The sequence below is a fragment of the Lycorma delicatula genome, chromosome 7, assembly GCF_047948215.1.
Source record: "Lycorma delicatula isolate Av1 chromosome 7, ASM4794821v1, whole genome shotgun sequence".
Lineage (NCBI taxonomy): Eukaryota > Metazoa > Arthropoda > Insecta > Hemiptera > Fulgoridae > Lycorma > Lycorma delicatula.
Genome location: NC_134461.1, coordinates 55,183,480 through 55,196,131, shown reverse-complemented (window position 1 = coordinate 55,196,131; position 12,652 = coordinate 55,183,480). Strand labels below are relative to the sequence as shown.

Sequence of the window (12,652 nt, the reverse complement as noted above, 5' to 3'; positions counted from 1 at the left end):
CCGTCTTGATAGCACTATAGCAGAGCTATCGCTCTAGAAGGGAAAGTAATGTAATCGATCCAATTTGGGCTTGTGCGGTTTCCACTGGATCTTCAAAAAGCCTGATGGAAATTTCCGGATATTAATGTCCATATGTACGCGCGTGTGTGTGTGTGTGTGTGTGTTCGGTGTTGGCCTGTAAATCACCATATACCTCAAGAACTACTGGACCGATTTTGACCAAACTTGGTCAGATTACTTCTACATACGTGGAAATGATGCCATTAATTTTTCAACTTAAAAGGTCAAGGGGATGTGGCTGTAGAGCAAGGTCAACCTCAGTATCTCGAGATTTCGCCTGATTAAGGTCATATTTTTCTTAGACATATTTGTTAACAATTAAAAAACAATAATATTTGCAAAAAAAATTTCACAATTGCACCCTCACCCAAAAAAAAAGCTGTTGTAGTCATTTGCTAAGTTGTGACGTCACAGGAATGGGTAGAATTAAATGAATGAATAATATGTAAAGTTTAAAAAAGAAACTCGTTCGGGCTGGGTCTCGAACTCGATCAGTCGGTTGACTCGGTACCTGTTGCGTTAAGCCTCACCGCTACACCAGCCTTCCGAGCGTATAAGCGAAATTTGTTCTATTTAAGTCGTGAAATTCTCTTTTATTTTTTGAGGAGTTTCTGCTGCTGTTTTAGTAAATAAGTTTGTCCTCAAATAACTTCAAATTTACGAAACATTTTTAAAGTGAGAGTTTACATGGGTGAAACAGGCAATTTTACGATTATATTAATTTATATATTGTCTTAATTGTTTAAGTAACATGTTTTATATTGTATCGATACATAGCTTAATGTCATTTTGATATTAAAGGAATTTTTACAAAAAAATTTAAGAAAATTAGAAAATTTGCTTAAAAAAGACCTAATTGTAAATTGTTGAGTTAATAATAGATTTGAAAAAAAACATATTTTGACCTTAAAACTATTTTTTGATTGTACTTAATTCATATTTAAGATAAAAAATAATACATATTTCTGCAATCTGGAAAAGGGTTTTCAGGTGTATACGATTTATTGAATCTTTCTCTGCACATTTTTTTCTCTTTTTCATGCAGGTTTCTCATTTTTTCGTTCTTTACCAATGATTTTTTTTTATACAATCAGCGTTTTTATGCAGACTTACCATATTTTATGACAAAATAATAATGAAACAAAAAATTTTAATAAACAAAAACACGAAAGAAAAGAAATAAAATAATAATTAATGCATTTAATAAAAAAAATACTTAATTTTTCAAATATTACCTTGATGCCAAATAGAGGTTTATAAGTTGTTGTTAGTTGTTTATTTATAACCAAATCCATGTGTTACTTTTGATAACCTTTTTACTTAAATAATATTAATTTACAGAGGGTTCCTTTTTTTAAACTAATAATTGTAAAGATGTCCGAGCTGAAGGTATCAAAAAGTAACAGCTTATATTAAGACAGCCAGTTAGTGTAATTAATATGTTTTTTTTTTTTATAATAAACACTACTCACCAAGTTTTAGTGTAGGTTAGTCAAGTTCCATGTGTGTGTCATTTGTAGCTCGGCAGATGTCTAGACGATAATCTAACTCTTGCCAGGTGTTTACAAGAATCTGCAGCGTTATTAGACCAACAGCTTCAACAATTCTCTGTTTTAAATCTTCAAAATCTCGAATTTTTCTTTGGTGCATATAACATTTAATAAATCCTCAAGCAAAACAGACCAAATGAGTGAAATCTGGATATCTATGTGGCCATGTAGTTAGTTGGACCACCTCGTTCGATCCAACATCCAGGGAAAGTATTGTTTAAGAACATGGGTGTTCTCGATGATAGTGTGGTAGAGCACCGTCTTGTTGAAAACTGAAGGCTGTAGAAATCTGAAGAATAGCAAGGTTCTCAAGCATGTCGAGGTTCTTGTATCCTGTAATAGGAGTCTCCATAAAAAAAAACCCGAACCGGTGACGCCATTTTTGTACAGTTCTAACCAGAGATTGACTTTCGGTGTGTCCCTTTAGTTTTCGATTTTTGCATTTGGGTTTTCAGCACCCCAAATTCAGCAATTGTGTCATTAACTTTCCCTCACGTATGAAAGGTTGCCTCATTACTAAATAATAACGTATTAAGATAATTAGGATCGTTTTCGACACGTTTCACGGTCTTCACGGATGAAGAGGTGACCTCTTCATCAAACTGCTATCATTAGGTTTAATGTGATGAACGAGTCGTAATTTATACATTCGCGAATGATGCGCTTATGAACAATGTCGTAAACGGTGGAACAAGGAAATTTCATTTTGTAACTAGCCCGCCTAATTGACTTTCCAGGACTGTAGTGAATGGATCGCGTACACGATCCACAGACCTTCTGCTAAAATTTTCATGATTTTCAGTTTTTGAAATGAAGCTTCCAGTCATTCTTAAAGTCGTATCTCACTAACGAATAGACTTGGATGTAGGAGGATCGATATTTCTTTCAATTTGTACCGCCGTTGGACACGCGTAACTGATTGTTACTCCGGCAGTTCAGAGTGTAATTGAAAACAAATCACGCAATGAACCTTCTTTTGTGGGGTCTATATCTCTCCTGACTACAGTTACATTATAAATCGGCTTGTTTGCGCTGCTCTTGAAAGTATACGGAACAAATCTTGGAGATATTTCCTGTCAATTGAGCCTACTTTTAAGAAATTATGGGCGACTATTTTTGGAAACCTTTAGCCAGGACAGGTATATGTATTGTTCTCAAAACTAATTACGAGAAATATCTCTGAAGTAAAGACCGCTGGGAAATTTCTCACCTTAAGGTTGGCGAACATGTGTCGTTCTTGGCCACGCTAGTAATGTACACACTGCATTGTTGTCTGTAAGTTGTCGCGTTGTAATATCTTTGATTACGTGTGAATTATTACGTTATGAAACAAACAGGAAAATCGATGTTACCGCCGACTGTGAAATACTTGGAGTCATACGTTTTATAAAACTCAAAACATTAAGCCGGCTGAAATTCATGGACAGTTGGTTGTTGTGTACGGTGATAATGTAATGAGTGAAAGGAAACGTCCGAAAATGGTGTGAAAGGTTTAGGAATAACAGAATTAATGTGTACGTTGAAGAACGTTCAGGGAGGCCTTCGATAACCACCGAGGACTTCTTGAAACGCGTCGATGATGAAATCAGAAAAGATCGTCGCTCAACAATTTCCGAGCTGGCTCTTCTCTTTCCTGATGTTTCAAGAGCAGTTATTGGTAGCACTATTCACGACCACTTAAGCTTCAGAAACGTTGGGTGCTGCATGTCTTAACGGAACGTCAGAAAAAAATTCGAATGGGATTTGCTTTAGAATTTTTGATGCGCTACACAGAAAAAGAAGATGAGTTCCTTAATTCAATTGTTACCGGCGATAAGACATGGATTCCTTCGCATTACACGCCAGAGAGAAAACAGCAGTAAAGTGAATGGCATCATCTTCAATTACCAACCAGATCAACAAAGGTCAAGCCACAGTCACTTGACGAAACTTGATGGCCAGTCTTTTGGGATCGGTTTGGCATACTGCGGATCGATTTCATGCCACGTGGAATGACTATAAATGCTGAAGCCTACTGTGAAACTCTACGCACCATTCAAAATCGACGACGTGGGCGGCTGACCGGTGACTTCGTTCTGCTGCACGATAATACTCATCCATATGTTGCGGATCCGACACGTGTTTTACTGAGAACATTTTGATGGGAAATTTACGATCACCCACCATATAGTCTGGACTCAGCTCCTTATGATTACCATTTGTTTGGGAAATTGGAAGAATTTTTTAGTGGTAAGCAATTCGTGGGTGAAAATGAACTTAAATATGCTGTTAATTAGTGGCTAAATGGACTGGCGGCAGAAGAATACGACGAGGATATATTGAAGTTCCTGTATCGTTACGATAAATGTCTTAATTCATGTAGCGATTATATACAGAAGTAGTATAAGGTATCTAGTTTAAGAAAAAATAGAAAATACTAAGTTTTCAGAATAAATATTTTTTACAATGAAACGGTTTTTACTTCAAAAATAACATCTCGTACAATCATTTTATAATTTTTTTGATGAGGATGAGATGAATTTTCACCGAAACAGAACTTTTTGGGTAACAGTCAAAAACATTACTTTTCTGCCGTAGATGTAGATACGTAGAAATTTCTATGTTAAAAATGTACAGATTAAATCAATTTGTAGAATTATTTCATCATATCGATACTTATTAATTCCAAAAGGAGATTTAGATGACTCAGTGGACAGCGCTTATGTGAAGTTGTAACAGCAACTGGTTAATTCATTTAAAAAAAAAACCTTTTAATTTATAATATACGAGTATTTTATTTAAAAAAATATAACATAATTTTATAAAAAGATTTATAAATAATTTGTATACTTATATTAAATTCTCTATGATATAAAATTAAAAACTATCTTTTATTTTTAATAACCAAAAATTTCTCGTGGTCCATAGTTAGTACAAGCACATGGCTGTTGTAATGGTGTTTTTTGCTGAGCTTTTCTAAGTGAAGGAGGTGGTAATCTTACAGGTTTGGCAGGACGAATGAGCTCTCTTTTATTTACTATACGATTTGGTGGAAAATTATATAATTTTCTTTTCTCTGCATAAAGATTACTACTTTCCTCATTATCGTCATTATTATTATTATTAGATGTTCCTTCATTTACATTTATTGTTTCTGTTACATATGGTATTCGAGGAGGATATCCTTGCAAAGGCATTAATTGCGGTGGACCGTACCTGTTACGAAATTGTACTTGATTTTTGTCATACATCAGATCGGTTTCAGGTGGACGGTATGCGGCAAATGGTGTGGCGTTGGGTACAAGGGGTACAATAGGACAGTAAGGATTAACGACCCCTTCTACTTGTCTTTTTGATCTTTGACCATAGTGAGATCTATATATTGTTGGTGAATATGTAGCTTCGGTGAAACTGGTATTTGTAATCTGAAAATATTAAAGTTAATAATGTAAATAAATAAATATGTTTAAATTTTTAAATATTCTTAAATTTGTTTAATTTTTAATTAAAAATATGTTATATAAATTAAGGCAGTAATCTATACAGTTACGAGAGGAATATCAAAAAAGTTACACCCTTGTGTTCTTGAACAGAAAGGGATATATTAATGTCTTGTGGTGGCAGCACTGGCTGTGTTGTTGTTTTCACGCTTCCCAGTAATTATGCACGACATTCAGTACATGTGTAGTGTCGTTGTCGGTATGGCGTCTCCTCTAGAGGATTCGTCCAGCATAGAAGTGCATTCAGTAGTCCGAGTTTTGTGGGCAAAAAATTACAATTTTTTTAAAATTCATCGTCAAATTGTTGAGGTATTTGGTGGGAATGCCATGCTCCATGATCACAAAATGTTGTCAGATGTTAAGAAACGGAAGAACAAATCTGAGTGACGAAGTGTGTGCTGAGCGTCCTTTAACTGCAAACAAGACTGGTAACGCGGAACGCGTGAATGAAATGATCTTGAATAACGGCGGATTAAAATTGGAGAGATTGCAAGTGAATTTAATATCAGTTATGGTAGTATGTTTGCGATTACACACGATCAGCTTGGTTACCGTAAGATGTGTGCACGATGGGTGCCACGTTGACCGACAACCACAAACATCAACGTTTTGCGTCTGCTCTTCCTTTTCTTCAAGGTTATTCCAGGACCGGTCCACAGTTTTTGAAACAAATCATCAGAGGGGATGACAGCTGGGTGCTTCATTACACTCCTGAGACTAAAAGAGCATCACATGAATGGAGACACAAAAATTCACCGCAGTCAAAAACAGTGAAAATATCTCCACATGTTCGACAGGTTATGCTGACAGTCTTTTTCGATTCTGAGGGCATTGTTTACAGTGAATTTAAGCCTCAAGGAACAAAAATCAATGGCAAATTTTACTGTGAGACTTTAAAAAAAATTGCATAAAGCCATTAAAGATCGAAGACACGGAAGATTGAGCGATGGGGACGTTTATCTTCACGACAACGCTACTCCTCATTCAGCTCATGTGACAAGGGAGTTACTGCAAAGATTCAAGTGGGAAGTGTGATGTTATCCGCCCTGACCTAGCACCCTGCGACTACGACGTGTTTGATCCTCTCAAGCGAGACCTGGGAGGAAGCGTTTTGTAATGATGATGAACTGAAGGAAGCGGTCCTTAAATGATTGAAGGAAATTGGACGAAATTTTTATGAGAGTGGAATTGAAAAACTTGTCACAAGGTATGAAAAGTATTTAGAAAAACTTGGTGATTATGTCGAAAAATAGATAAACATATGTAGTTTTCTGTTCAATAACAAAAACATTGTCTTATAAATATGTGTTTGTTTCATAGAGGGGGTGTAACTTACTTTCTGATCGTCCCTCGATCAATTATTTAAATTATTATAAGGTGTAGATAAAGATTACGTAAAGTAAAACGATTTGAAAATTGCTTCACACGAGAGCTTACTTTCTCCGTAATGACTTAGTATATACAATAAATTCACCTGTTTTTTGTTCTTTAATTTTATCCCTTCTGACACCAACTTTCCGTTACATAATAAATAAATTGATAATTAAAGAAATAAGAAAATCCTTAATCATTCGTAAAATATAATTTTTTATCTAATTTTTCAGGTCAGGTAATGGAGTAGACTCCCGTTAATCCACCGTGTATCACAATTAACATGATTTGTGTTAATCAAGATGTCACTTATCCTTATGATAGAATAGTTTATTTTTTATTCTCTAATATAATCATCCCAATTGCAATTAAATAAAAATTAAGATCATTTTAAAAAAAGCAGTTTTTTTTTAAATTTAAAATGGAGCTACGCTATACTTTACTATAAAAATCATGAAAAAAAAATCTGATGTGGACACCACATGACTTCCTTGTAGCCTATAAAAATTACATATATACATTTTTTTTTAAAAATGAAAAGTACATAAAATTTTATTTTATCAATAATATTTGATATATTTTCATATTTTTTTTTTATTGTTATTATTGAATTATTATTTTCATAAAACTTTTTTTACAATCAGAGGTTAACAATTATTAAAAAACCAATTTATTAAATTTAAAAAAAAGCTAAAAAAAAGGAGATAAAGACTGATTCAAACCGATGTACTTCCCTTTGTAAGATCCAAATATTTCATTAATTAAACTTTTATTTGTCCATAACTTTTGAGCCAATGAAAATAAGTACCACTTATGAGATATCGTTGAAAAGCTCTCAATGATGGCTTATTATTACTGAAGTTGATAAAAAGTCCAAAATTCAATTTTTTTTTGGGATTTTGGGCTTTTTTGGATACTTTTGGCTTATTGCAATCAAAAGGGGAGGTGCACAAGTAGATGGTACAACAGTCCTAACTCCAAAATTTCAACATCCTACGGCTAATCGTTTTTGAGTTATATATGTACGTACACGTACAGACGTCACGCCGAAACTAGTCAAAATGGATTCAAGAATGGTCAAAGTGTATATTTTCGTAAAAATCTGAAAACTGAAATTTTTCGCGATCTCAATACTTCCTTTACTTAGCACAAGAAAGAAAAAGGAAATAAAATTATAATCATTTAAAATTAAAAACATTTTTTAGAATTTAAAAAAAAATTTAACTAATAATTTTTCTTTATCTGCATGATCATTTTTGTTAAGCAAAGAGAAATGCAGTTTTAATTTGACTTTTTGGCACTTTTCTTGTATTTTTCTGATGCAGTAAATGCGTTTTCCGATTTTTATGAAATTCTACGTAAAGCTCCTTGTTATTAAGCCAAACGAAAAATGTATATATTTTACATACAATTTTCCGTTTCGAAATTATTGAAAATAATTTATTTAATGTATTTTTTAAATTACTGAATTGAAACTGTGCTTTATTTTATGTAGTTAGTAACCCCGCAAATATTAAGCATACTACAAATCAATACAAAATCGTTATTACATGAATGCACAAAAATGAGTGTAATGTATTTAGGGTTATGTATGTATGTTCCACCGTAGCAGCTCAATGGCTGAACCGATTTAGATGTATGATCTGCCAACCTCTGTGGCGCGAGTGGTAGCGTCTCGGTCTTTCATCCGGAGATCCCGGGTTCGAGTCCCGGTCAAGCATGACATTTTCACACGCTACAAAAATTTCTTTTATCTCATCCTCTGGAGTAAAACCTAACTGTGGTTCCCGAGGTTAAAAAAAAAGACAGCCAATATACATGCTATATATAGGCAATCATCACATCAACTGGTAACAAACGGGGTGCCCCTTGGGCGCTGTTTTGGGAGGTGCAATGGGGTACTCTTTTAATATCTCTGCAAACAATGGTCCGATTTTCAATTTTCAAATTGGGTAGTTGTTAGTATGTTAAAGGCTAAGTTTTACATGGATCAGGGACACTATTGATCTAACTTATCACAATTATTCAGAAATGTTACACCTTCGCAACTAATCATCCGATTTTCAAAATTCAAACGGGGTATTTGCTAGTATAATACAAAATCACGATGGAACCAAACCAGAACAAAAAGGGCAGTGTTTGTCAGCAATGGTTTTTTCGGAAATCGTAATTTTTAATGTTTACCTCTTGTTACACGACTGTCCAAAAAGAACTGTAATGAATATATTTAAGGTGTATGTACGTGCGTTTGTTCCACCGTAGCATCTCAACGGCTGCACCGATTTAGATATATGATTCCGCGTTGGAATGCTTACATTAACGGGAATGTCAGGCTGTATATATATGTTTAAATAAATTGAAATAATTTGAAAAAATTATGCTATGTACAAATACTATACAAAAAACTGCCACCCACACATTTTTTAATTATCCTATATTAAAGAACAATGTTTTTTTTTTTGGCAGTCGTTTTTATTTTTATTTTTAATATTTATCTCTTGTTTTTGTAAATTGAAAACACAAAAAAGACCGCCTCGTGAAGAAAAATCAATACAAATAACGATATATAAGTAAGATATATAATATAATAGCATTATATCCAAACGAAAAAATTATTTTTTTACTTTTATTATTTCCAATTTAGTAATTTATATAAAAAAACCTCCCCAAAACCAATAATATCCTTACTTTTAAGATTATTTTTAAAATACCTGAGAACTAGCCTATCTGTGTAGGAAATATTTTGGTATTATACTTTCATCTTTTTTTTAAATCCACAATTGGACCATTGTTTGCAGAGATATTAAAAGAGCACCACCGCATTGCACCTCCCAGAACAGCGCCCCAGGGGCACCCCGTTTGTTACCAACTAATGTGATGATTGGTGTAGCTTCGCACCAGGTGCTCGCATCACCTCACTACTCTAGCCTTACACGCATTCCCCACGGGTAGCCCATGATTATTAAACAGATATTATAATTTCATAAAATTATGAAATTTTTGAAAATTTCATAATTTCCAAACAGAAAAATAAATTTTTAATATTTAAAGGATGATCCTAATAATTAATAAAATAAAGAAATATTTAAAATAATACTACAGTCAATAAAAAATTAATTTTATTAATTATGTAAAACGTATTTTTTATTTTATGATAAAGATTTAAAAATTAAAACATTTTAACAAAAAAAAAAAATAAATAAAAATATATACAGTTAGGATATTAAAGAATATCAACGTTTACATCAACGAACTTACGGGATCACAAAAGCTGACATATTACTTAATGAAAGGATTTTTAAAAAAAAGTTGAATATACTTTCCAAAATTGAAATAACTTATATAAAAATGTAAATCATTCAGAAAAGATTACGGATTCAGGAATTCTTAAAGCCTTGTAAATAATTCTTTAAAAAATTAATCCTTATTCACCAGTTGGAAGAAAAGTTCTATGAAGACTAAGGAAACATTGTTAATTGAAACAGATCATTGACCTAATTTTGAATTAGAAATTATGATGATTACAATTAAATAATATTAAAGAAAAAATAACCTTATGAAAATTCTACATTAATATTTCAAATGACGATTAAAATTAATTATAATCATTAAATATAATATGAAAAAAAAATGTTGAAGAACATCTTTTGTTTAATTTATAAATAGTTAATAATTTTATCGAACATGGCCCGTTGGTATGTTTATGTAATTAATAATTAAAAAACCCAACATTTCTTTTACTAACATTTTCTATTACTAACATTTCTTTTATATAAAACGTTCAAGCGCTTTCAGAATAAAATTCCATCATCAGGAACTTAAAAAAATGTATGTTATAATCATAATAAAACTAAAACTTCGTCTTGTAAATATGTTTATGTAACGTAATATAATATAACAGTGGTCGTTATATATTTAAAATTATGTCGATTTAACGTCCTGTCATTATGAATTCTCCACCGTTATGATTATAACAAATTTTAAAGTTCGTTTTACTTTGAAAGCGTTTGAAAGTATATATAAAAGAATTGTTGGTAAGTGGGTTCTTTAATTATTAATTATAAATAGTTAATTAAATTGTTACATAATACGTTAAAACAAATACTTTTGTTTTTAATCTTGCTGAATAAACTCTTTTGACAATTTAATAAAAACTGTATATTTTTTAGCGCTAATAAATCTGTCAGTAACAATTAATACACGTGATTGGACAAATTATTATTCTATTATTTATAGTTAATTCATAATAAAATTTGTTATTATAATAGTTTTATAATAAATACTAAATAAATAATTAATCTCTAAATCACATTATAAAATAAATAGGTAATATTTACCTGTAAAACTTCAATGATAATTATTAATACTAAAATATTATCTGACAATGTTTTTAAAGACATCATTATGACTTAATGTATCATACGGACTGAAAAAAGAACATCAGTTTGTTAAATTTAAGACATGCATGTTCGTTTTTATATGAACTAACATGTTTCAATTATCATCACGTTTATTAATGAAACAACTTTTAAAAACAATTATTATTATTATTAATCCTTGAAAAATCCTTGGAAAATTGTCGTTTTATAAGAAAAAGATTATTTAAAAATATATACAAACTCGTGATGAACTTTAATAAAAAAAGTACTGACTTTAACAAAAATAAAATATGGAATCTTTACTTATAAGGATAATGTTAGTAGTAATAAGTATAAACTATTATTTCAATGCCCTTTTTTATATACATATATATATATAAAAGAAATAATGTATTTATTTTACTCGTCCTCACTTATTAATTCGTCTATTTCTCCTATCCCTTCTGTTCTACCCTAATCTTTTAATTTTAACACTTTTTTACATTCTATATGTTAAATTAATTACTTTTTGCATTTTTATCTGGTATTTGTAAAGTTTTAATAGAATTTACTAACGTTAATGGTATTACGCATTTTTCCGTACCAAACTTTTTATTTTCTAGTAGAAATTTGCCATGGGATTCAACCTATTTATATTTTAATAAGGATTTGCCTTACGTTTTATTTCTACGATTTGTCGTAATTTTTTTTTTCAAACTTTAATTTTAACATTTTTGTATACCGCATTTTAATAGTCTCCGTTTTTTCTGCCTTTCCTATTGTCTATTTTTCACTATTTAAAGGGGTATAGTATTCTTCTACACTTTCCTATTTTACTTTCTTTATTAAAACAATCGTATAAGTAGTTTTTTGTGTAGATGCAGTGCACTAATAAATTACAAAAATATATTTTTTTAACTTTTTTCAAATTTTTAGACCTTAATTATTAAGTTTATTTCTTGTATAAAATTCCTCTGCTTTTTAGTAATAACTTGCTTTTAATATGTATTTTCCAATGTCCACTTTTTAAAAATTTTATTGGATAAATGAAAAAAATTATACTTTTATTCCATAATGTTGTGTATTAACATTTGTCATTTTTTTCCATTACCATTTTCTTCCAGTTTCAAAAATTTCATTACTTTTATTCATTTCCTAAATATTCTCTCAGGGAACATTTAACATCTGCTTTTTTCTCCTTGGATTGTTGTGTAGTTTTCAAAACTTTTATTATCGCTTCTTTAAAAAAGTAGAAAAGAAAATGATGTAGAGAAAAATTTTATTTTTTCATTCCTAATATCTTTTTTTCTTTTGAAACCACACCGGAACACTTAGTCAATCAATTTCCAGCGTTCTTGAAAAAGCGCATTGCCTTAACCTTCCAGTTCTGCCAGTACTTTCTAAGACGGCTTGATCTTTGTTTCCACTTTTCGTCTGTAACCTCTACTGTGGATCTTTAAGTCTTTTCTGTAGAGAATCCGTGTGGTTTGAGAGTGTTGTTTTTTTCTCTTGTCAAAAGCGTCCTCGATTCTCAGTGGAATTTCTTCAAAATCCATCTTAATCTTTCTGGCGTATTTTTCACTAGTTTTCTTTTCTAACTTGCTGAAAACCAGTTGTTTCAGAATTCAGGCATATTTAAGATGTGGAAAAAATGAGAAATCCTTCTCTTCTTCATCGGGCTGATAATCGTATCGATTTCTTTATATATGGTTTCGTTAATGGGAATTAGAATCTATTCTTCAAGTAATTTTTGTTTAAACAAGTTCTGATGATCCTCAGTTCTGTTTTAATTAGTCAGTTTATCTTATTTTTAATTTGAAAAATAGTTTGAAAG

The 12,652-nt window shown here is 31.3% G+C and overlaps 1 protein-coding gene across 1 annotated transcript; it reads right to left on the bottom strand.

The window, feature by feature from the left end:
• Positions 1-4,486: 4,486 nt before the first annotated feature.
• Positions 4,487-10,890, bottom strand: LOC142328289 (uncharacterized). The gene is made up of 2 exons (XM_075371994.1): positions 10,798-10,890; positions 4,487-5,014 (listed from the first exon to the last, which is right to left on the bottom strand). Exons 1-2 carry the CDS (start codon positions 10,861-10,863, stop codon positions 4,487-4,489), a joined length of 594 nt encoding a protein of 197 aa, XP_075228109.1. The 5' UTR covers positions 10,864-10,890.
• Between the last annotated feature and the right edge of the window lie 1,762 nt (positions 10,891-12,652).